At 45.8% G+C, this 26,700-nt stretch overlaps 1 protein-coding gene across 8 annotated transcripts in view; it reads left to right on the forward strand.

Annotated features, from left to right (window-relative positions):
- Nucleotides 1–26,700, forward strand: part of fbrsl1 (fibrosin-like 1) — a 247,497-nt gene that overhangs the window by 135,256 nt on the left and 85,541 nt on the right. For 5 of the 8 annotated variants that reach the window (XM_079269833.1, XM_079269838.1, XM_079269834.1 and 2 more), the window contains exons 5-6: nucleotides 14,100–14,129; nucleotides 25,910–25,939. The exons of 2 other annotated variants lie outside the window; for them this stretch is intronic. In XM_079269833.1, the coding sequence (XP_079125959.1) occupies nucleotides 14,100–14,129; nucleotides 25,910–25,939 (60 nt within the window). The remainder of the gene's footprint in view (nucleotides 1–14,099; nucleotides 14,130–25,909; nucleotides 25,940–26,700) is intronic. One more of the 8 variants, XM_079269835.1, reaches the window with a different exon arrangement.

A 26,700-nucleotide genomic window follows, 5' to 3' on the forward strand; every position in this document is an offset into this window, starting at 1 on the left:
CAAAATAAAACAGGAAACAAACATCATGACATATATTCACACACATACAAATACACTTGGGCTGTGCTGTTCGGCTACTGCGATGTGTAATTACTAGTTTAAACATACAGTACATCTCAATTTAGTTATAAAAGAATACCTTCGGTGAATCTAAACGTGTATCTGACAGTATGATATATGTTGTGGCGGGTTCATACTGCTCAGTCAACAGGTGTGTCTATACTCACCACATCCTATACGAGACAGAAACACAACATGATAAATATTCATGCTTCTAATTATTCTATGTGCATTATTAATTGCCCCAAAATATCCCTCCAAGAGGATCTCATTAGGGTAGGAAATTTGTCAAAGCTAATCACGCTCATAGTTGAAAAAGCATATTTAGATATCATCCACGTTTTGCCAGTGCTGAAGTTCATAAACTGCACTGTGAATGCGTACTTTAGAATTAGTATTTCCTCAAACTGAGTTGACTGGAGAAATTGTGTGTGATTAAATATTAGCTTGAATATAATTAGCATGTATTAGCAAGCAGATAATGAAAGTCTTAATGAAATGCTTTGTTGAATTTCTTTCAGGGGGGGGGGGGGGGGGTTTCTTGTTTTTTTTTCTTAGATCTCTAGTCATCATGCCTGCACCCAGAATATGATATGCATATTTACTTATTTTTAAATTGACTTCGACAGCTGCTGTAATTGTAACATCCGAATACGGGGCCCATTCACTGAGACCGTGTTTGAGTCTGCTCCACAGCCTACCGCGAGTTTAATAGGCTCCTCAGTCTGCCAGAGCTATTACCAAATCCAACACAGACCATTAGGCCGCATGGGCTTAATTGCACATTAATTGGATAATTAGTCCTGCACTTAGTTTTCTCCCATTTTGTCAAATCTTGTCACTCATTGTGGCAAGTACACGGGTCATTCTCCAGATTTCCCCCTTTTTTTCATTCTGTTTTTCAGCACAGCGAGAAAATACAGTAGGTGGTGCAGTCATCCTGTGGCTGGAGATCAGCAGTGGGGAGGGGTTGCTCCATGTGGGTGGGAGGCCAAGGCTGTGAGGATTGATGGAGCCTTAGGTTGTCCTCCGCCTGTGCTGTCATGTTGACCCACAATACATGCTGTGTTTGTGTCCCTGCCAGCACAGAAACCAGGAAGAGGCATGCATAGTTAAATAGGAACAACTCTCTAGTGCGCAAGGTGCATTATTTATGAACTTTTTAAAGAGATTTTATTCATCCCTTCCTCGTATTTCTCCCCGCCATTATTGTCTGTGCTTCAGGCGTGTGCCTCAACACTCTCCGATTGCTGCCATTAAACCCAGGCAGCCATCTGATGGAGTTATCAAAGTAAATGTTTGGCACATGTGATGGCGTTTGAAATATCCTCCTGTAATAAAGCTCTCCGGGGAGAAAGAGGGACAGGTTTCTCATGCAAATAGCCGGTTTTTCTGATATCACACAGTGTCAAAATATCCACATTTATCTCAGTGCTGTCAAGAAACACACGGAGCACCCACTGATGTGGAGGCTGATGTTTGGCTAGGTGGGAGACAGAGGAAAAGTGTTTGCCATATGACATCGGGCCAGGCAGTACTTAATGAAATCATGATCTTAAATTTACAAGCAACGAATCTGCAGTTTGGTTTTAATGCACATATGGTGTGCATTTGGAAGCCAGACAATTAGAAAAAGGAGAAGATGTGGATGAAGAAACATAAAATCATACGAATGCTGTGGCGCGTTCTCAAATGGCTGGTGTGCTGTAAGTGCAGACTTTGGGGAGCAGGGAGAAAAATCAGTGCTAGACTGTTAACTGCTAGCATTGTCGTTCTCTACGAGACCCTGATAGCTTTTCTACTGATTAGACGAGTTAAAGCTCAGACCTTCACTATTCCCAGAGGAAGCAGCACTTGCTTTTGTCTCTGTGCTAATAATAGCAATAAAGTCTGATCATTCCGAAGTGTTAAAATGCTCCTGATAAACATCGGTCTGTTTTTGTTTTGTTTATTATTCATCTCGTCCAATTACCATTCTTAAGGGGAGTGTTTCTCGCCAGCCGCTGAGGGAATAGGAGATTAAAAGGCAATGAGGAAACATCTGTGTCTCTGCTTTGCCACAAATCTGCATCTCATTCCCACCACTGGCATCCAAATAGACAGCGCCTACGATGCAGGGGGAAAAAAAGAAAGTAAAACACCAAGGTGCATAGGGCTAGTGGATAGAGGGAAGGGTTACCATAGAAACACATACCTCACATGGGTTTATGGGCTGCATCCTATCACATGCTATCAATTACCATAAATCCTCTGGCAGGGAGGGCGGTGGTTAAGGTGCCTCAGCAGTGAATGACAATGTGTTGATCACCACACATCTGCAGAAATGCCACCATGCTCTTTAAACCAAGAGCAAAATGGCATCAGGTTTAGTTTGCCACAATAGAAAGATGGAGAGTGCCGCTAATGTGTTTCCTTTCATGAGCCCGTGTGCAAACAGGTTGAAAATCAGAAAAAAAGGGATGCTGCCTGCCATTCCTGTATATTCATGTCAATGTGGAGATGAATGATCGCAAAATCAAAACTTAGTGGAAAGCATAACAGAGCTGTGCATTTCTATCTGATCATCTTTGACTGGGTGTCGTCGTTTTGATTCCGTGCACTCGTCGTACAGCCGTCTGCACATCGAAAGCCAGCAGTGAGAATTGTGTCAGAGCTCAGCGGTACATCAGTGCAATTTCCACAAATGGCATCTTTTCCCAAGCTCCCATCCTCTCGACCTCTCGCGCATAGCGGCGACGCTGAGAGCATTATCAGATGTGTTGGAGCAGCTCCCATCAGCGCGACCCCGGTGGGCGCCGCAGATATCGAGTGACCTTTTCTGCATGGCTCCCTGATATTAACGCAATCTCCCCGCCTTATTACCATGGGAACATTTCACATTATTAGACTTAATAAATTACAGTATTAGACTTAATAAATTACTTTTCCCGTGGCTTCCGTGTCTCCTCTCCCTTCGCCATCTTTCTCCCCCATCCTTTCCTGCTCCGCTCCCATCGTCTTCCGTGCTCCTGAGCCGATAACCCGACCTCCCCAGGGGCCCGGCCTCCATAATCGCGGCAGTTCACGGCCCTCTTATTCCGGCAGAATTGCTTAATTGGTATGTGTTCTACATAACTGTTGGAGTATTAGACTCACAAATGAAGGTTAGAACCTCAGTGCTTGTAATCGACTGAAAGAAATTGATTTGTGCTCAGCTGCCCTTCTGAGACTTTATGGTTCTCTGAAGAAATGAAGCTTTTATAATTGTGTGTTCTCCCCCGCCTCCCACCCCCCTCTCTCCTCTCCTGTCCTCTCTCTCTTTTTCTCATTTCCTCCCTGCTAACTGCTTTGTTGACATTCATCAAAAGGCAAGACGCTGGCAATGTAAAGGTGATGTGTCTGGTTGTCCATGTTACAGAGCGCATACACGACGTAGGTTTCCCGTCTGTCAAGCTGGTGTGTGCTGAGCAGTGAATATCAATGTGTATCCCCCCCCCCCACCCCGGGGAATCGAATCACAGCTTCTACTCTGCCAATGGAAATCTGATTGCATTATATGTGATCGTGTCGAGGGAGTTAAGCGCCGTTGTATTAACCAAACCTGACCAACGAGCATAAATTGGCTTATGATTGAGCTTCTTGGATTGTGCGGCGCTTTATGGCTTTGCATCAACAGCTTATTGTGTGTGATTAACAGGGGTCTTGTCACGGAAATGCAAGAATGTGGGTCCATCGTAGTTTTGAGGGAGACAGCAGGACACGTTCAGGCAGCAATAAGTGTTGCACTCCTTTCCATCACACAGTTGTATTTTGTTTCTCAATCATGCAACGACTCGTGTTTTTATTGTGTTGTAGAAGCTTGCGTTACGTCTCTCTATATCATTTGTCACCAGCATAATAGTTTACTCGGGTGCTTGAGAATGACAGGAAGCACACTGAATTGTTATTGTTGTTGTTGTGCAAAAAAACAAGACGATACAAAACATGGTGTCGAAAGATAGAAGAGGTAAGCGCCACAAAATCATCAGACATAATCACAACGAAAAGAGAAAACAAACAAACAGCCAGAGAGAAGCAGAAAAGGCTCAAATACAAGGAACTAAGGAGTGCTGACATAAGACAGACGTAAGATAATAGAATGATGCCCCTTCCATCAGCCAGGAGGAACATCCTGCAGGACTGTTGCTGCCGCTGTCTGGCTCGTGTCTTATGCATGACGACTCCCTCTGACTTCGGTGGCCGTCGATTATTTATGCCTGCTTTCCAGGTGGGCAGGCTCAGATGTGCTCGGTGCAGAGGTTTGCTCAACGCAAAATCACATTTCACGCTTGTGCTAATGCCACCCAGTGAGTGAAGCAGAGTGAGAACCGGCAGGTGGTGTTTACAAACGGGAACACCCCGAACCGCAAGCCACCCTGACACCAGATGCTGATTTGATTACGGGGTGGCATGTTAGAGAGTATATGAATGCATGGAGCATGCGAAGTGGTGCACTCAAAGTCGATTAAGTGAAAAAGGTGATGAGTTGATTTGCGTTGCATCGATTTATTTTTATTTCGTCGGGCTTTTCACAACAAGGGAGTGGTTTCAGGTGGACATGGAGCGTGTTTGCTCACTGTGGAGGAGTTGTGTTTGCAAGGTGAGACCGTGTTTGTGGCTGATTCTTCTCGGGGGCACATTCTACCAGTTTCTCTTTTTTTTGTGTGTGTTTTAGGTGCGATTGCACATTTGCTTGAGGTGCTATCTGTTTGTGTGGAGATAAGTTCAGCAGGAACTGAGCACATTCACTCGTTCAGTACTTTGATCTATCTTTCTGCCCCTCGGTGTCAAACATTACAACAAAGACACTTTCTTGGATGCTGACAGCGTCGTGTTTACAGCTGCAGTTATTTTAAAATAGTAACCAGTTTTCGAGAACTTTTCAAGAAAGTCCCGTTGTTGTCAACAACAGATTAATTATGTGCGAAGCGCCTCGTGGAACTGGCTTGAACTCAGTCGTTCATGTTTCGCAGGCTGTAGATTCTCCGCGTGGAAGCTGTTCAGTCGTTGTCGCATCATCCCGACACCCGCTCACCTGTGCATGTGTGTGGGCACATTTATAGAATTTGATATAAACTCTGACATTTTGCAGGTTGATATACACAACAAGCTAAATCTTTGCTCACAGGTGGCATGCGTTTTTTCTGTCACTTTCCTTGCCTGAAGGTGGCACTGGCTTCCCGCCCATGTGGCATTGATTGGACTGGAGCTGCAGGTGTGACACCGCTGGCACTCAGCTGCTTTAGACGTGTAGAGATACAGTGATAAACATGTAGAAGCAAAGCTATATAATGGACATTTTTCATGGCAGACAAATGAAAAAACAGACGACGACGAGTTGAGACAAAACTGAATTCTTGATTGTCATAAGCGGTAAGTGGCTGAATGATAAACCCATTTAGAATGTAACTCAAGTGAAATGTTACTTTCAATCATACATATATGATTTCACAGAAAACGACTCAAAGTAAAATGTTCCTCTTTTTTTTTTTCTCTCTCAAGGTGCTCTCTATACGTGAACGTCCTTTATTCCTCAATCCTTGGTAATTGCCAGCAGATGCAAATGAGCTTTTCACAGCCTGTAGCAGCAGCACTACCTCTCAAACCTCCTAACTCTGTGCGCTTTAACGCCGCTTCCTCAGCATTAGTATTCCAGAGCCGGATCCCTCTTGGATCCAGGCTAGGATTATCCAAGCTCTTAACATCTTAGCTAAGCTGGTTAACACCTGTTTTTATTGACATCTGAACACCATCCTAGGCGCCTCGTCTTCTGTGGTTTTAAAAGAGCTTCCCTTGCTCTCTTCGTGGAGGCTGCAGCCCACATAAATGACTGTTTCCCCACCACACGTAGCAGGTCAGCAGCTTTACTGTGGTAATTAGGAGTCCATTTTTATCCTCACAAACATTGTTATCGCAGCACAACTTGTAACATGGCTACATAAGAGGTACGTCCAGATACTTTAATGCAGTCATAAATCACTTTAAAGCTAAGCGTAGTGAAGTTGTTTTGCCAGGTCCTAGTCTAGACGTGCGCTACAAGCTCAAGAATCCCAGAGTTTACTGTACATTCTCGCTCACATATTTCAGAGTAATTTACAAGGGGGAAAAAAGGAAAACAGGCTCCCTCTATGTGTTTATTATGCTTAATATTTCCATTGGGGCCCACGTTTGCCCCAGTGTAACTGATGTAATATTCTATAAATACCATTTAGGCTGTTGATACAGCCTGGGGGATTCTGGTTAGCAGAGGATGGTGTAGACTCGGAGAAATCCTCAGACTTGTCTGTGTGTCTGTTTCAAAAAGTCTTGCCAGGGTCAGTGGGGGAAACTTTGTCGAAAGGATTTGTCGAAATCGTGCGGCATGGATCTGAAGCGTTGCTGGCATTAGAGCTGAGCCCTATCAATGATTCAATTGACTTAAATTCCAAACCAGGCTTCACAACATGACCATATTAACCCGTCGGATTTCATCAAGCTCTTGATCCCTCGCTATTTAGATAGACAGGAATTAATGGTCTGACTACCGGCTATGTGCCTTGCACCAGACAGGGAATTATCTGTAATATGACCCCATGTTTATCTTTGGCCTTTATGCGTCCACATGTTCTCTGCTTCATTTTTTTTCTAGCCTATAACTATAACATATGCTGAATGGCATTGCTGATGTGGGACGATAAGGTGGACAAGGACACGATCCCAATCAGCTGATTTTTGTAGCTTTCCTCCGTAAACAACAATCATTTCAGGCTAACGGCACTGGAACGAGCCGAGAAGAGAAAGAAACAAGTGTCTGCCTTCATTAGGACAAAGGAAGGGTGAGCAGGAGAGCGTCTGACAGTAACGCCTCATTGTCCCTGATCTCAAGTTTCATAAATTTCCACAGCTCTCGTTAAAGGACGTGTCGCTGCTGTCACCGGGCGCAAACTCGTTATCTCCTCAGCGCCGTAAAGCGCTGTAATTAACATTCAATAACTGTAACTGATCCAGCATTCTTCCGCTCTTGCCACTAATTGCCACACTACTGTGCTTGTTTATAAGTGGGTCTTGTGTATGTGTGTGTGTGCACTTGTTTGTACACATTTCTGTGGTTCATTTTGACTGTAAATTGAGGTCAGAAAGCAGTTGATCTGTGCGTTCAGGTCAGGAACCTTCTCTCGGTTTTCCTCGCAGGAATCACTGAGTTCATGCCGCCGTCGGAGACTCATCTAAAAAGTAATTTTCAGAATATTTTTGCAGACATATAGACATTTTAAAAGTCCTCCATCCAAGAGCTGGCAAATTAAAGCGTTGCCGACGGATGCTTTTAGTAGGCTCCTCATGAATAACGCAACCTGTATTTTCACCGTTGAAGAGCATAGTGGAGGCCCATTTGTCGAAATCACAATTACTGTCATTACAAATTTCAAGGGACAGCCTGCCTGTGGTTGTGAGGACAGAGGGTGTACTATTAGTTAAGGAGCTGCACCATTCTCCTTTCAGCCCATGCACGAGTGCCCTTCTCCTATCGTACCCTCCATTGCATCAAACACAACACATTGGGAATGTGTAGCTGTCACGCTGCTATCCACTTACAGTGGCCCAAGGAGAGCGCTCAGCACTCTTCGTGATTCCTTTTTGCGGCATCGCATTTCCTTTCACAGTTTCCCGCAGATACCTGGCGGTGTCGAATGTTTTTGTTTTCCCCTTAGCTGCTCCTAAGCCTGACCTTACCGGAGCAGCAGCCATCACAACAAGGCCTGATGAATAATTAGTCTGGGTCAACTGATACTCTCTGGCTCCACACATCGCTGTCATCTCCTCCGCCAGCGCCAGCCAAAAGCCAATGAACTGTGTGCAATTCTGCTCAATTGAATCAGTTGAGGTTGATGCAGCTCTTGTTATTTCGGAGGTAAACTGCTAGACGTAAGCTGATACGGGGGCTACCCTTGAGGCCGAGTGCAGAACAGGAGAAGGGCTGTCAAACTGGCAGCGTCACCGGGGCCGCGTTTGGAGACTTCTATGGAGGTCTGTTACAGATATCACTTGGTGCTTTAGCTGTATGCTACTGGCCCATTCTCAGGGGATTAGGGCGAATGCCAGGGTAGGGTTCCTGAGAGCCAAGGCGGCCCCAGGAGGACAAACACAACCAAATGGTTGCGTCGTAGTTCTTGTCATGGTTTCGTGTTTGGGTCAGACGAGACGTTGGGCAGGTGTCTGGGGATTGGACTGTAGCGTTTTATACACACGTCTATTGTTTCAGATGATTTATGTTTTGGCTAAAGGAGCAGTTTTATTTAATAGAGAGTGTTTTAGCAAGGCATCATGCCACCACAAGACTTCAGAACAGTGCCAGTGTTCTCAGTTGGGTTGAGCTCTGGTGACTATTGTGTGAAGGCCGTATAGCATATCATTCACATGTGTTTCTGCATTTAATATCTTTCTTCACTTATTTATTTGATTGGTTTATTTGGTGAGGACAGTGAACATGAATAAAATATTCCTGTAAATGCGCCATCTGTAACTTATTTATCCGGTTTCACAGGTGCCACGTTGTCACAAGCTAGAAAACTGAACTGATGTGTTTGTTTCACAGGACTTCAGCTTCAGTTTGTGTTGGGTTGTGGCTCAACCCGAAATATAGATAAACTTCTCTTTTAGCAACTCACAGAACCCGTTGTGGTTTTACATGCTTGCACAATAGGCACATAGGTTGTGGTTTTGCTCACATTTTCACAACGGCTCACCACCAACGAAACTGCTGTAGCTGCAGTTTGAATTATCACAGCCTCTCCTCCTTCCTGTTACACTTCTATGGAAATTGACACGTGTTAAAAAATATATTAATTATTCACCCAAGCACTGACATCAAGGAAGTGGAACAACTTTTAAAATATGTCTTTGTGTTGTGTTGTGTTGTCTCCTTTTGCTGTCAGGACTTTGGAAGACACAGGAAACATGTTTGACCAAATAACCGGCATAATTAGTTGTTTACATAGCAGTGGAAAGCTCCACGACTGTGTTCACCTCAAACGCAGGTCATGGAAGAACCGGCCTTCTTTAGTGTAATGTCCTCCGGCTCAATATACAGTGTCAAAGTCAGCTGATGTGTGGTGAGTACACAGACATGCCTCCAAGTAAAGTGCTAAGTCGTGTGCTTAAATCATTTTCATGCTCATATCGCCTCGAATTAGAACTGCTACATGAACTTTGTGCAGTCTCCACACTTTCTTGATTGGACATAGATCTGGAAGTAATGATCTCTGACTGTGATGGATGTTTGTGTGAGGAAAGATGCTGGCCTGCTTTCAAAAAGGTCCTTTTACAAGCACCATGAACAGGGGTTTGCAACGGAGACATTGGAAAGTGTCATCATATGGCTTTTTTTTTTAAAATCTGATTGCTAAAGATAGATCTAATTTGGATTTGGGCTAATGCGAGGAACACTATCAGCCATTGACCAAAGGGTGTCTTATGACTGACTCGGCGTACTTCACTCAGCAGTCTTGTGCTTTTACTCTGCAGTTTCAGTTCGGAGACCGGACCGGGTGCCGCTCCTGCACTCACTGTTTAGTTCATGAACTTCAGCGCCCCACCTTCTTCCTTCCCTTCAGCTCCTGGAAGCACAACTATATTAGTGTCTCCCAGAGAGCGTCAAGCAAGTCTGCTGCTTCTGTTTACAGCCCCCCCCCCCGGCTCCTTACATGCAACGTATTTATCATACGAAAATCTGGAACTATCTGACTCGCCTATTTTACTAGCCTTGTCCTAGAGCTGAGACTGATAAAACATTGTAATGTATGCGCTGCAGTCAACAGTGAACATAAAAAATATCTCAGAATGCTGTGAGATTTACGCTCTGTCATCGGGGTGGTTACTTTTATAACACCTTGCAGCTTACAAGTTGTCTTCCGGTGGAAATGGGCCATTTGTCCTCGTTTGTTTTTGTACTTCTCGGTGACACACACGTAAAACAGTTGTGTACTTTGAGCAACAATCCAGATGGAAAAAGTGGGTGCAGTGTCAATTTGTTTTTAACCTACTTAGCATATGTAGCTGCTGGGAGTACTGCAGTGTGCCACCTCATATCACATATTTTGTGTGTGTGTAGAATGTCTGCGTGTGTGTGTGTGCGTGTGTGTGTGTGCGCTAGTGACCTCAAAGCTAGCGGCAGCCCCTGCTAACAGCTGGTTTTCTGCCAGTTTTTCTGCAAGGCTATGAGAAATTTAGCTGAGCTGTGTGGTGGCTTGTAGCACCCTAATATAGCAATAAGCAGGGTGACCGGGCTTACTCAAGATTGATGATGGTGGTCTCGCATGATGTGCTTGTTCATAAGGGCACAGGTCACAGGTCACATTCATCAACTGACATACATGCAGCTTCTCTCATACCACAGTTTGTGCATTGCCTCTGACATGTATTTTATTGTAAGGGGATACTTGGAACTGTAATTTTACATCTACAGCATCTGTCACCGTTGTGTCATAAGAGCTCGAACCACTGAGCTCTCATGAAAGGTCAACCTGTGAGACTCTCCCAGCATCCGTGTAATAAACAACACGCGGGGAATAGCGTGTCATCGTGTCTGCCCTGTCTTCATCTCTTTCAGGCTTTGCTCTTCTATTTTTGTCCGCTTTTCTCCGAACAGTATATTCACTCAGCATGTACCGTACCTCTGCATTGACGAGCGTTTGTTCATCAGCCATGTTTAAACTGCACAAAGGATTGACTTGGCAAAAGACTTGATGCACATGCACAGTCACCCCGTGCTCTGTTTGCAGTTTCCAGGCCGCAGATCCACAAGCAGCTCTGTTAGGCTCCCCTGTCTTACTTGTTCTCCGTCTCTCTGGGCTCCTGGGTCCTCCTCTTCCTCCCTCGTCCTCATTTCGCTTGAGTTAATTGAGACCTCATTTTTTGTGAGAAAGCTCATAGGAGGGGCTGTGTGAGGAAGGAGAGAAGAGTGAAAGAATGAGAGATGCAGATTGAGATCAGTGGCAGAAGCCTGGGGGGCACAGCTCTCCCAGAGGTAGGCAGCCACCAGTGGCTTGGGGGAGGGTGACTTATCGCTTTATCCTCCCAACAGTCACCCCTCACGACTTCAAAACTGACCCATAGGCTGATAATCCACAAACTACATGCTAAGCTAAGTGCTAAATATGTGACCCGAGGGCAAGGTAGTGTCATTGCCGCGGAATGACACTATACTCTTCACAAATACTCGATATGGAAATAGCTGGTATGATGTGCAGCCACAGACGCCACCTTGGCCTTTCAATTATGAACCATTACAACTTCTCCCAGTGCAATATTCATGCACGGTCAGATCACTCCTTCAGACGTCTTAGGCCGTTGTAAGTTGAGATAAACACTTGGCGAGTCGTAGCAGCCAATTGCTCGCCTCTTCTCCTCAATGTCACTGCCTTAGCGCTCAATAATTCAAAGCTTGGCGGTAATGAGCTCCCCGTAGGCGCTGTCCCCAAGGAGCCTCCCCACTGTGCCGCCACTGTAATGTAGTTATATCTCATGTCAGCTTTCAAATCAATTACATTTCTATCTGATGGCTATGTAATTGCGCCTGATTGAGTTTTTGGCACGCCAGCCAAGTGTGTGGTTCTCAAACTCAAGCCAGTCAAAACAGGAAGCTTCATGAAATGAAACTGTATTTCATCCTGATTGAGGCTGCTTGCACGATAAGCACAACTATAATTATGATAATAATAACAATAGCAATCTGTGTTTTCTCAGCTTTGTTGTTCTTCCCCCCCCCCCTTGCTCTCCAGATGAAATTGTGCCCCGAGGACAATGCACAACACTTGCATTATTCAAGATGCAACGGCTGACTTGATTGTTTGTAGCATGTGCAATTTAGTAGATTAAATGTAAACCACAATGCGTTTGTGTACATTTGGGTGTCTGAAGCAAGCATTTCTACAGCACTACACTCTGTGACTAGAGCCATACTGATCTGAACGTGTTGTGGTTCGATTTTGATGTCAGACATAGTGTGCCACTGCCGACAGAAGTCGTACTGTCTTTTGGCAAAATGCCTAGAAATAACAAGCGAACCTCTTACCTACAGCAACGAGCCGACAGCCGAGGTCAAAGCAATATTGTTCTACGTGTCAGATATCGGAGCCGAATTTTATTGACTCAAGATTGGTTGAATTGATAGGTGGACAGACAAGTGGGTGGAAAGATGAATGGAGAGACGAATGCCCACATGGCTGGACGGACAAATGGAAATACGGATGGATAGTTGGATCAACTGAATGCACGCCTGGATGGACAGAGGGAATACCCTAATAGAGTGGCATTGAGATAGATGAGGAGGAGGATGCTGCTGTTAGGTGCATCAGCAACTAAATAGTGATGAATTGTGGCTTCTGTCAGCAGCACTAAGTATAACAGACACAGTAAAGCAGCTTGGCTCATCCATAATCAGCAGACACAGATTGTCTTCATGCCTTCTTTGGAAATAAAGCACTGAGGGCATCTACCAATCTGTCTTTCTAGCCACACTTCATCATCCCTTTTCTTCTCGTATCCCCTTACTCTTGCTGTTGTTGCCCTTTACATCTCTTCACGAGTACCATTTTCTCCTCATTTCTCTTCTTAAGGTCTTGCGTCTTTCTGTCTGTCTCTCCGACACTGTCTTTTGTCTTTACAGCCTTCCGTGTTTGTTTTTTTTGCGGTGAGAGAGCCACTGGGTGCACATCTACTATCTTGCCTTTCATTTCATGGCTTCTGGAAATGGATGTTTTACTGCCTTCATTAAGGCATGCAGCAGTCAGCACCATGTTTTCCCTCCGAAGTTTAGCTCTGTGAACCACGCCATTAGAGGACATTATGGCCCCAGATTTCAGGGCACAGTGGAACACTGTATAATTTGATTAGTGTTATTAATCAAGTGGAATACCACTCCTTTCATTCCAATCTCCCTCCCCTCCTTGCCCTCCTTTTTGCCATTACAATCCTGCTTTCAAACCCATCAGACCCCCCCCCCCCCATCCAGGCACCTCTCTATCTCATGCACTACAAAACACATGCAGTGAAAGTGACAACTGGCCGAACGCCTTCCCTTTTAAAAACAGTGATTTAGCACTTGTTTTGTTTCTCCCCTCCCCCCCCCCCCTTCTCTTCACCCCTCCTCTCACAGCGCAGGACATAAATCAATTGAGATGAAAGTTCCATAATTGTGCTTGCTGGGAGGGATTTGAGCAAAATTGCGCCATGAATTTTTTAAAGGGGATTTTTACTAGCTGTTCAGCGAGACTTGGGAGGCAAAGGAAGGTGAGGCCATGAGGATTTATGGGCCTGGATTCTTCATTACTGAAGTAATTTTCCTGCAAATGATAGTGCGGCACACTGGAGGGGGGGGGGGGGGGGCGGGGGCACTGTCTGCCTCGGAGAGTACAAACCTGCTTAATCTCAGAGCTCAGAGCTCTAATATCAGCTGTAAGGGACTGGCTCTCCATTTGTTCACATCTAAACTGCAGCTAGTGTATTTGTGATTCATAGTAATTGATTGCTGGGATTCTTTCCATACAAGATGATTTCATTACGAAGGATAGTTGTTGTTTTTTTCTTAGAACTACGAGGAAACGTGCTCCGGGGTCGTTCTTATGATACACTGTTCTCAGAAAATGTGCTCATTTTGTCAGACATTTAAAGCGTTCAGTGTGTTTTGTCAAATTGCAACGGTTGAGAGGTACACTGCAGTGGCTGACATCTTTACATTATAATACAAGACATGTATTATAATGTAAAGATGGTGGCGAGAAAGAACGAGGCATTTAAGAAGAGCGACTGAGTCAGTTTAAATGATCGCTAATACTTTCTCCTTTTTCTCTTTCTGTGGTTAACACCCCGTCATCTAGTTCTAGTGTGCATGTGCATCCTGATGTAGATTTGCTTTACCAAGCTGTCATACTGTTTCTTCAGCAAGGCTTTCCACCTCTCTCTCTCTACCTTTTGGTCTTTCCTCCCTCCTCATTTTAACCTTACTTCAGTCCAATATGGCTGACGTTCTGTCTCCATCTCTTTAGGTGCAGCCAGCAGCAGTGGCCCTCCTCAAGGTTAGTGCGTCTACGATGCCAGGTCTCATTCTTTATCCTGCCTGCCGTCCACTCAATTTTACAGTTCAGTAGCTTGAGAAGCAGAAGGGGTAAATCTGCTGCAAGAACGAGAAAGAGGGAGAGAGTGGAGGAGGGAGGGAGGGAGGGAGGGAGGGAGAAACAAAATTATCCTGCACCCTGTCGCAGACTGCAGTGGATCTCATTCAAGGCACACTAACAACTCAAGACAATTAGTCACTTCTCACTAGGCCAGACCTGAGACTCACTTGAGGGCCAAAAAGAGCCAGCGAGTAGAGGACCTACAAGCATGGCTAAGCACTGCAGTTACAGGAGCGACTCGGTGGATAGAAAGGAAACTTCCGGATGAAATGGCTCTTGACTTCTGCTGGAAGACCTTCGGGTCTTTTGTGCAACACTGCAATAGAAATAGCAATATCCAACAGGGCATTAATGCACTAATAACTCAAAGATCTGTGCAAAATACTGACCTCTGAATTTGAATGATTATTATTTTCATGGGCATGTGTTGGATTGATGTTACCAGATTTCAATAATTCGATTTTGTTTTCCCAGACATGATGAAATGATGATCTATTAGTAAATAATGTGTCACGGAATGTTTTTATTTAACATTCTTCAAGATAAACGAAGACGGCATGTCGGTAGTCTGTTACGTTCCACCCATTACATGTGGGCGGTCGAAGGTAATCTGCACCCACAGATGAGGCCTGGAGGTTCAGCTACCACATGCTACTGAACAAAAGTGAAGCATGACTAAGGTGGGTGGTGCGTGGAAGATTAGGGAGTGGAGAGAGAGAAAAGTTTGTCCTGGGCTCTCTGCGGAGACCCAGCATGATCAATTGAGGTGAAGGGGATGAATGAGGCCATTCACTGGGTCTAATGAAAGAGTTCCTGCTGGGCCCTGCATGAGGGTGGGCCCATCTGCACCACATAGGCGTGCACAAACCAGTGACCTCGAAAATTACCCAGGAAGCACTTTGGGGGACAGTCACCCCAGCAACAGGCTGGGGTTCGCATAGTAACCAGGCGCTTCAATCAATGCCTGGCAGCTTCTTAAACAGCAACGTTTTTCTCTGTATTGAAAGAACTCTGTGTGAAATCAGCTCCGAGGGATACCTCCCCCAGTTTTTTTTAAAAGGGCAGTGGGGGGGGGGGGGGGGGGAGGGGCTGCCAATGATTGTCCCATGTGAAAACGTCCAGAAGCTCCCACCATCTTTAAGAGGTGTGGGACGATGCCCTCAGGACTTTTCCTCTCAACACAAAGATGTGTTTGTCTTAGCTACATATGAACATGCACTGCCTGCCTGTATGTGCAGTGCTGGGTGTAGGTTAATTAGGTTCAGGGCATGTATAGTGATTAGGTTCAGGACGCTGTGAAATAGATCCAATTACAAAGAGTCCAGATAAGGAGTGAGATTCCCTGCACGCCCCCGGGGAATGGACGTTAAGTTCACAAGCATCTTAAAGGATCTGGTTCATTGGATTGTATCTATGTTATTTGGTATAATGTATTCAGTCTTGACGAGTCGGAGGCACGCAGGTCATTGAAGTTCCATTCCCGTCTCCGTTCCCTCACGGAACTTTTGACAGCGTGAAATGACAATCCACCCCTGCACGCATCCCCCACGTCAAAAAGTAATGAGATTGTGCTGCTGGAAATATCACTACAAAGCATCAGGCCTGCACTCGGGTCTGACTGCACCTTCAAACAGCGCTGCCTGCCAGCTCGCCTGCCTCGCCTGCATGCTGAAAAAGAAAGGAACAAAAACAATCAGAATCAGACACAGAGAAACGGCAAGGGAAGCTCCCTACGCCGAGACAAACGAACACGCCAGGGCCTTTCATCCTGAGAGTGATTAGCCATCCGAAACGTTTTCTAACCCAGCGTTGAGTGTGTTCCTCAAACGAAAGAGTTCCATTGAGGAGTGCTGGTGAGATGTGTCTCGCTGGGAAGCGCCGGTGATCTCGTCTCTAATTGTGGCGTCGCTGACAAGACTGGTGTGGCTGGGAGCTTTTTAAGCGGGGCTTTTTGCTACGCTCTTGTTCCCTTCCTGTCAGATCCACAACCAAAGGCACCAGGGAAGAAAAAGGCCCCTCAGATTCTGCTCTTACATCCATCTGCCTGTTGCTTTGTGCATGTAAATACAGGCCTAATTTAGCACTCTAACAGGCCCTGATGCTGGCCTAATGTGACCAAAACTACAATTGTTGCTGTAAATGCAGTGTTTGGTTGCAGATATGTAATATCACCGAACACAGTTTTCAGTCTGTGTAATTGCTGTCTCATATTCTTTCATACATCATTGATTGAAGTTTCTCAGCTTCAGAGAAGATGCAACGTTTCTGACGCATTGGCAGTAGTACTTCCCTTCTTCTGCAGCATAGCGGGAACACAGTCATGTTCGCGGTCTTTGAGCGACGTTCAGTAGAGCTGGTATGGAGCTATGGAGGGGTAGAGAAGAGAGGAAAGGAGTGAAACCCGAGCTCATAAAAATCGGTATTATAACAACATTAATTGATGCTGCTGAGTGCCATATGTGATGCCATATGGAAAGGCTGCCCCAGAGGCCTGCTATAATAGACAGCCCGCAGCGGTGCACACAACTTGGCACATTTACAAACGAGGGACGTCCCATTAATATCAGCCACGCAGTCCGGGCAGCAGACAGTGGGAGAGAGAGGGAGAGAGGGTGTTGGAGGGAGGGAGCGGGCGAGAAAATAAAGAGAGGGAACCAAGTTACCTCATGTTTGGTTTGCCATCCTTAGTCCTCATGTTTTTACTATTTATCCACTTGCCTCATGCTATCATTCTTAAATTAAAAGATGTACTCGATGTGCATTTCAAATCTCTGCTGCTCCACTGCCACGGTTCCTTGACTACAGTAATAAATGGCGCCTCCCCTCTGGGTTGATCAGACCGCCCTCTGTCCACCCAACTGTCACTTCCACCACATGCCCAGAGGTCCTTTCATCACTCTCTCTCTCTCAAACACACACACACACACACAGACACACACTTCAGCAGGTTCGATGATTCATTGCACCTTGACAAAGGCGGCGTGAACGAGCTCTGTTTAACCTCTTCTGTGCCTAATCACAGGGCAGCTGTTATTTACTGCTGCTGTCCACACTTTTCCGCTGCCTGGTTGCTCACATTCAACACTGTCCCTCACGTACACTGCATCGGGTCTTATCGAAGCAGACTGGCTTGATGTGGGCATTCTGCAAGATATATTTCACTGAAAATGTCATAAATCATACACTTGTTTTATATTAATTTAGAATAGGTTTAATGAAGTGAATCATTTAGATCTCGTAGGTAGTTTTGTGTCACAGCTTTTAAAATGCAATGGACTGTTTGGGTAATAAATACTCTTCAAAAGGTATTAGTTACCAAGTACATCAGTACAACAGCGACTAATTCATATTTTCATTGTACTGAATAATCTATTGATTATGTTTCTGATAGTAAATTGTCAGACAAATACCCATCCCGTCTTCAAATTGCATTCGTTGGCCAACCAACAGTCCAAAACCAATATTAAAAGTCCAAGAAAATGTTGGTCATGATGGCGGCAAAAATCAAGTTTGAATTCTTTGAAGTTGATGATGTGATATTATCATTAGCCCCGTGTATGCGAGATGCCACAGACGTGTACCGGCCCCTACTGCCCCGTACAGTCTGGTAGATGGAGATGGAGACGCATCTGTTTTGCGCGCTGCTTTCAGACTCTTATGACGTTGCCCGTAAGCGGGGAGGGAGAGCGAGAGATCCTTGTGAAACAAAGTTGTCAGCCATTCTGTTGAGTTTCATACAATGTGAGGCGAAACAAGAATAGCGTACAGCTGTTTCCTCCCTGACACAGAGGGAGGCAGATGAAGAGCAGAAGAGAGAAAGACGGGGGGGGGAGAGCGAGGGAGAGCTCTCCGCTCTGTGATGTGCACTGATGTAGCTGCAGCTCCAGGTCAAACGCTGCCAGTGTTTTGTGTTCATCTTCGTCTCGTCTCCCAGTGCGCCTCTAAATTATTCACAGCCTGAAGATGTGCAATGTGGCTGCCTCCCCCTTTCCTCTCTCCTACTTCCCTCTGCATTGCTCTCCGTCTCTATTTCTCTGTTTCCCATCTCCTCCTCTGTCTCTCATGTGACTGCTTGTGTCAGAGGCAATGAACAGAAGTTTCTCCTCGCAAGCTGGTTAATCCCCCCATCCCATTCCGTATCCACTCATCTACCATCAACCACCCACCTTTCATCACCGACTCCATCTCTCACACTCCTCCTTTCATCCCTGCTTGTCCCTCGCTTGCCTCTCCTGGCTGCCAGACTAGAGCCAGACGCTTCTTCTTTTTTTTTTTTTTAAGGGGGAGGCTGCCAGCTGTTCGTATCAACTGCTTGGTATAGCTCCTGCTCTCCCCAGCATCCCTCTACCTCCCTCACTCTCACTTCATAGGATCCACGATGTAGGGGTCGGGCTGACGGGGTGTTTTCATCCTCTGTTGCTGTTTTTTTTTTCTCGCCTCAACTCTTTAATGACTTTGCACTCATTTTATCCAGCCAAGTTGAGAGGTAAACCCCAAGTGCGCACCAAATCCTCAGGCCAATCGATGGAGCTGATTAAAGATGTGCCCGTCAGTGATTTCACCTTTAACAGACTGCCAGTCCTCTGAAGATGGAGGGAGCTCCTAAAAACCAAGGACATGGATGGACTAGACAATATGATGATATACACAGTAAGGCAAGTTTGTCAGCCATCAGAGATTTTATCATCTCTTTATTGTTTGTGGGTGTGTCAGGCTATTGCCGGCAGTCTTGCAAATCAGCGAGCAGGCAGAGGAAGTACCTTGATTTGTTATATTTGCTGGATTTTCTTGCATGGTTATTTTAATCCATAAATTCTTTCACAATGGAGTTTCTGAAAAATGTAATGTATCACAGTGTATGTTGACACAATTAACTTTAGAGTGATGCAAAGAGGCCCAGAGTCTTGTGTCTGAAGGTGTGGGCTTATAAACTGCATGCTTCGGAAACAGATTGTCACGTTATTGTCGGAAGATGCAAGAATTAAATCCTGTCTGGACAGCAGGACTTGGAGGATGAGGTGTGCCCCTCGTGGCCAGCTGAGCAGAAAGAGCAGTTAAATCCAGTTCCAACCATTGCCACAGGACACTCGTTTGTAATTCTGCACCCTGCCTACAATAGCGTTTGATCATTGCAGAGGGGGGACAGGAGGTACACGGCGGGGGGAAGGAGCTGAAGCCTTCTCCCTCTCTCTTTGCTCCCCCTCCCCAAAACACCCCATGCCCGGCCTCTCGCAATTGCTGTCAACCAGTATGAATGCCTCCTCTGGCCTGATGACAAGTCGAGCGTGAAACGCTCGGCTGCCCCCTGAAATTAGCAGTAGAGCCCCCCGGCGGCACATGCTTCTCATGACCAGCACACAGTGGGCTGCCGCCAGATTCTTTTCATTATGGTGGCCTGCCAGCCCCCTGACTCTACCTCCTTCTGCCTCTTCCTCCATCCCACCCTCCCTCTCCTCCTCCTACCCCCTGTGTGTCGGCCAGAGCTCAGTAAACAGCATCTGTAGTGCTCATCACATTACTGTCGTTGGGAGGAGAAGGAAGGAGGGAGCCAAGCTCTCTATGGGTGTTGCTGTTATTTCTGTGTATCTACGTGTCTTTATGTGTGCATACAGTATGAGATTTTGTGTTGCAGCATGTACATGCATGTATGTGTGTGTGTACATGGAAGTGTGTTGGCTTGACAGGATTAGTAAGAGAGAGAGAGAGAGCTAGTAGTGGCAGTACAGAGAGTGAGAAAGCGTGAGAGAGGAGGGGAGTAGCAGTACAGAGCGATGCCTGGAGGCTCAATCTGTTCCTCACTGAGCTACATCAGTGTTAGAGACGGCGGCTCGGGCCGCAGGGAAGCCTCCACTCGCTCCATCAAACTGTCAGGCAGCCAGCGGAGCTGCACAGGGAGACTCTCAGCTGCCCCCGGGGCCAGTTCAAGTCAACATCCCATTTCCTTGCCTCCTCGCCTAATTTCTCCGACGCCCCGACTTAAATTTCCAATGCCCAGTGTCTGCCGCTGCAGCTCAGCACCGCCGAGCTTGGGGCCATGTCAAAGCACTGGGAGGTGCTGAGGGTTGTAAATGTGTGTGTGTGTGTGTGTGTGTGTGTGTGTGTGTGTGTGTGTGTGTGTGTGTGTGTGTGTGTGTGTGTGTGTGTGTGTGTGTGTGTGTGTGTGTGTGTGTGTGTGTGTGTGTGTGTGTGTGTGTGTGTGTGTGTGTGTGTGTGGTTCACGCCTGAAGGCAAGATAGGGAGCTTGTTACAGTCACACGGTCAGCAGAGACAAGAAGAAGCCAAAGGGAGCATCATGAAAGACGAGGTGCAAAAATAAAAACATAAATTCGTGTTCTTTTTTTCCTCATTCTCTCTTACCTACATCCCCATTTTTCTTCCACGACTATATTCATAACACAGTTGTGTATTCCCTGTCCCTTTAGGTTTCTGGCAGTTTTCTTCTTTCCCTCTGAGCTGAATAAATGCTCCCTGTTCCCTCGTACATCTGCCATTACTGTCTGTTTTTTCCCCTTCCAAACTCCAAGGATCGCCAGCCCAGTCGGCTGTGTTGCTCCCCCAGCGAGTGCTGAAAGCGAGGGCTGAGGTATTTCTTGCTGGAAAGGACAAGGCGGTCCTTTAATTTAGTGGAGAAGGGGAACGGCTCTTCAAGTTTGCCCCCACCACTGGCCCCATCAATCTGTCCGTGCACCCCCCCCTTCTTCCTTCACAACCCCACCACATACTTTGCATGGAAGTGAAACGGAGAGCGGCCAGGTCTCAGTGCTGTTTACATGGACTCTGGGTAATGTTAAAATCTGCTTAGTTTGGCCCCAGGTCAGGACTATATCTTTCCTCACCCTGTCTAGATTTACATGGCCCCCGCTGACTCTTCCCTTAAGTGTGTCAGCTCTGAACCAGAAGCCTCTGTGTGTCTGGCTAATGCAAAGAGCATTTATGTGAGCTTGTCTTCTTCAATCCTCCTCCACTCTCATTCTCTCTCTGTCCTCTCTCAATGGGCCTCTGTGAAAGGAGCTTTTGCTGAAGCCGTCTCTATGTTTGCACAGCCAACTCCGAGGTCCCAAGCTCAAATATGGTTTTACGTGAGAGCCCGTCTAGGCCTCCTCTGCCGGTCGATATTATTTCTACCCAGCAGAGTTTTTCTCTCAATCTCATTCCCCCTGGAGCATACATCTTCACTGGGATCAATACTTTCCTAATCCAGAGCTCCGAGGCTGACCCGGGGTAATCAGCTGACTTCCCATGCTGCCCGCTGGGGAGGTCAAGGTTCAAATGGCCGTATAGATTTGATCCTGTGATCAAATCACTTTGCTAGGTGGTGCTTTCAGATACAGCTGGTGGTGTCAAGAGTGATCACTTGATTTTTTTTCCTCTATTCTTGAGAGTTAAATGCAGTGGTGCTATGTGAACCTTGGCAACCCTAATATTAATACAGCAGTTAAGCACCCAAAGCTTTTTTTAGTGAATTAAGGTGCACAGTAGCCATGAAACTGTAAGGTTATGTGAATCATATCAAATATTCCTTTTGTTATTTGACTATTCTGATGTTATTCCAACCCACTTACATACTTACGCGCACACACATGCGCATGCACAAACTATTCCCTCAACTTTGTAGCTACTTGTGGCTTAAATGTGTCTGTGAAAGTAAGGCTTCACCCTTCACCACGAGGCCAAAGAGACCTTCAGAACTCCCGCTGATGTTTTAGGGCTGGAAACTTTAGGCGAGCCTCTGCTTCCACCCCTCAGAGTGTCCACTGCGCCTACGTCCCAACAACTCATCCTAGCATCCGCAGGAGGGAAATTGCAGGAGGAAATTGGTGTTGTTCCAGAAGTATCTGACATTGCTTTGGTCCTCGGCTATCTAAATGGACCATAACCCCCCCCTCTGTGTGCTCTCACTCTAGGAGATTTGGATTTGTCCATACTTGCTCCCTTAGAATCAGGACTATCTCAGTCAATGTCCCTGAAGAGACGTCTTCTGAGTTGAAGCCATTTCTCTCGTCAGTAGTAAGATGTCTACATGTGTGCCGCTGCTGTCTCACTGCTCAGTCGGACTCCTGGCCCTTCTTCAATTTTCTCATTTCGCATCATTTTTTCTCTTCTCATTTATTACGTTTTTTAATTGAAGACGCAAAAAATGAATATTTCTAGGACTCAAGATGAAGTAGCGCCCTAAACGACTGGGATCAGTATTCAGTCAGACAGTCTTCACAGCATTTGTGTCGCCAGGCAAGTTCCTCCTCTTCTGCTCGCTCTGTCTCTGAGGCAGACTTCATGGCAGACTGTCCTCCGAGTGTGACAAGTGGAACTGTGTGATTCATTTGGCCAGTCGTTTGAATGTGCTCCGGCATGCGCAGCGCTTATTGTCTTCGCCTTGCACATCTTTCAGAATCTGCCAGAGAAAATGTACAGGGGGATCGAGACATCCTTCCCTCCTTCCCCCTCTCGGCTTTTTTTCCCCCTTTCGCTGCCTCATTGAAGGGCTGAGCTACAGGGTCGTCATGGGGGCCAGCCCAGGTCGGGGCCCGGCTCCAGCCAAGGCCGCTGGCGGAATAAATCTCCTGTCCCTGAAGTGTTGAAAGCTGTGTAAATGTCAAACGCATCAGTCTGATGTGCTGGCTGAGGGGAGAGGGGGTTAGAGAGGAGGTGGGATGCTGGGAGGGAGGGTTGTGCATGAGCCATCCGCTGAAGCTGGTCCCCTGTTACCCTTCGTAGCTGCCGGTTGCCAGGTACAGATGTTGCTGCTTGCTCCCTGCCTCTGAAGAGCAAGCCAGTTTTTTTTTTCCGTTTTTCCCCCCGTTTGTTTAGTTGGTGAACATCTATGAGAGACACAAACCACTAGGGGCTTGACTCCTGTCAGCAGCTTAGTGAGCTGCATATCTCTCCGATTTTAACAATGTCCCCTCTGACCACCAGACATGCTGTTTAGGGAGTTTTCTATTTGGGGTTGTGGCTTTGCTCTTTCACCTTTTTGGTTTTCTTGTATAGCCTTGCGAAAAAATCTCTTACCCCGTGTAAATATTCAAAGACGCATAGGGGGCCTAAATGAAGTGGTCCTCTTCTTACATGCACTCACAAATGGGAGCCAATCTATTACTTTCGTAGCTTCATTGTATTATTTCCTTTGACTCGACCAAGTGTAATAGCCCAACAGGGCAATCACATAGAATACTGACAAAAACTGCTCGAACACTACCTCCATCCGTCCATCCGTTCATCTCTATAGCATCCCCCCTGCCTGTTCGTACTGTTGTTTTGTTCCCCCTTTCCACCTGCCTCTCTCTCCCCTGCTGTGCTGTGTGTCTCTCTGTCTGAGCCCTGGCCTGTATTCCTCTTTACGCTCTGCTGCAGTGCAGCCTTCTTGTAAAAGGATAAGCACCATGCTGTGCTCTTTTGATATTATTTTTTTCCTCCTCGCCAGCTCCAGCCCTGTGAGGCCTCATCTCTAGTTTCATGGCTACTGCTGCAACAACAAGGCCAAGCATGCACCCAGGGAATAGACCGAGCCAGTTGTTCATCTCCATCACCTCGGGTTTAAACTCGTCCCCAGGGATAGAGAAGAAGTCCCAACTGCTGTGAGATGGAAGTCATCTGTTCAGCTGCATGCTAAGAATACATGTACACTTGTTTCCTGGGGGTAGGGCGACGCTGGGGATTGGATCAATTCTCCTTTTATTGTAATTCGCAGATATTCTAGATGGACAAAAACATTGTTTTAAATGTGATTCACCACCAGAGTGGTGAAGAAATGGGTGGTGATTATAGGTTGTGATGATCCACTAACAAGCAGTATAGAAATGGCTGACAATTCATTTGTCTGGAATCCGTAGTCTGAATGGGGAATTGATTGACAAGAAGCCGAAGCTACTTTCTCTAGTTAACGCCCTGCACTCTGTAATGAAGGTCTTTTCACACGCAGAGGCACAGAAAACAGGGTCTGCAAACATTCCCCAAGGGAAAAGAGGACACAAAGCGTTGGAATGTCGCCAATATTTAACATGCTTTATTATTACCGGTAGTAGTACTGGTATTATAGTTGTCAAAATCGTTTTATAAATGTGGAACATATAAGAGAACACATTTTGCATTTCTTTCAACCATATTTACGCAAGAACAGAACAATTGTCGGGCCATTTTTGCATTTTCTGCAGTATTATGAGGCACCTTTCCTTTGCGTTCACACTTATTTTCTTCATACTTACTGACAGGCTCTGGAAGCAAAGACTCCAGCTGTATCCCTTGTCTTTGCAGAGTCGGATGAATCACGGGGAATGGAAGCACCCCCATCACCACTTTCCTCTCCTGAGAGACCGTGGCCAATGAGCCCTTGCACTGATTACTCTCGTTACTTAATTATATATTTGGACCCACCGCACTCACAACAAAGGGCCGCTGTGCCTCCATTGACCCAGCTCCCTCCTCATTGTGGCCGGCTCTGAAAGGGAGTCAAACAAAACAAAGAGGGTCCACTTAAATATGTTGCTACAGGGACTTAATTGACAGGTTGAAGGCAGTTTTTCACAGGGGGCCCTCTCCCTCTCGATGTGGCTCTTCGCTTGAATCGCTCTGCTCGTCGTGCATCCTGCTGTGAGGTCCAGTGGGACTGGCCGGCTGCTCGACCACTCCTGTTTCCACAACTTTGCCATGTATTGTGTTGGGGGGGGGGGGGGGGGGGGGAGAGTTACCAACCAGGAGCATTAAGCATTTACCCACAAATGAATGTGAGAAACGGAAGCAAGGATCATGCCGGCTGGATTTAAGATGAGAACGAGGTCATGCTTTTCATGAAAATTAAAGTTAGTGTTTCAACTGACAGTAAACCGGGATTATTGACTTTACTTTCATTTAACACATTCTAGAATGCAATTTTCTAATTCTAATAATAATAATTTGTTTTCTGCCTGTGAACATGTCAAGGCTGTGGCACTTAATATAGTATTGCCCTCTGTTTGTCTGTTACAAGGACTTGTTTCTCTTTTTCGTGTTATTTTTAAGGATGCACCTCTGAAGATATTTGAGCCGAATCACCTTGTATTTGAATGGTGAGATTTGAAGTGAAGAAAGAAACGTTCACTTTTTTCCGACTGAATAGCAGGTGATTTGGCCTTTGGCTGTGCCAGACGAGGCATATTTCAGAGTTCAACCTCTCTTGTTATTTAGTTCCTTTATCCCTGTAGAAGTCTGACATAGAAATGAAAGACTGGTTTGACAAAGGCGGATTTGAAATACCACACTTAATAGGCACTGTTGAGTATTCAGAGGGTCTAAGCTCGGCTTTAAATTAGACGATAGTATCTCAAGGACACACTCTTACAAGGCTAAATGACAAGCTGCAGCTGAATGCAAAGTCATTGAACAGACTCCTCATAATAGAATCCAGTGTATAGTGGTATTCGTTTTTCATCTTTTGTAAATTTACAGCATTGAATTTGCAACAGAAACACCAGAATGGTGTTCAATGCGGTCGCTGTGTCGCTTTTCAAACATGAAAAAGTCTCTTAGACTACCACACTCTCTCCTCTCCCTCTTCATTCTTTGCCGTTTTGCACTGAAAGCGGTCAGTGAATGAGAGGTTGCACACAAAAATAACATCTGCACTGATTATGGGCTATTGGGGGGGGGGGGGGGAGCCAAATGAATAATTCCTTATGTATCCTGTGTCTGTCTCTTTTCTGTTACAGTGTGACAGTGAGTGTGACATTGACGACAAGGTAAGACTACTTTTCCTGTGTTCATTCACTCCCCACGTGAAGTGGCTGAGAGTTGTGAATAACATATTTGAGCTCCCAACTAAAGAAGGGAAACAGTCAATCATGTGTTGTTGGTGGAAAAAGATAAGGGGTAAAAAACACTCCGAGGGTCCCAACACTGTTGATCGTTTGCGTCTCACAGAGCAAGCAAGTGACAAAGAAAATGTAGTGCATGAAGAAGCTGTTTTTAGAAATGACAGGTGCTCATTTGTGCAGTTTCCATTTTTGCTTGGCTGAGGTATGGAGAATCAATCACCTTATGGGGCGGTCTTTGAGGCTTATGAAAAATGATTTAACAGTCAGGTTTACTAACGAGGGCTAAATACTACCATCATGTCATCTTTATTTCCCCTCAAAAGACTCAAATATAAACATGGAAAACAACTTATCAGCAACTTAGTGAGCTTAAAAAAATGCTTATTATTTTAGCAGTGACGTCATCAAGTTTAAACCATTTGACAGTTTGACAGATGTAGTCTATCAGTTTCACTTGTGTGTATATTTGTTTATCACAGACTTGGAGGTGGTTGTCTGATGGCAGCCACCTGGTTACAAGATGAACCGCCTTTGGGGAACCTTACGCATTCTAATTCCTCCACAGTTTAGCAATTACTCCCTGGTAAATGAATGAGATAGCATGCCTAATCTCCTGTAAGCCTAGCTCACAGTTCTGTGGAAATGTCTGCAGCTCTCCTTATAAATAATACATTGGTAGTAGGCCC

Source organism: Melanostigma gelatinosum (assembly GCF_949748355.1).
Source record: "Melanostigma gelatinosum genome assembly, chromosome: 6".
NCBI lineage: Eukaryota > Metazoa > Chordata > Actinopteri > Perciformes > Zoarcidae > Melanostigma > Melanostigma gelatinosum.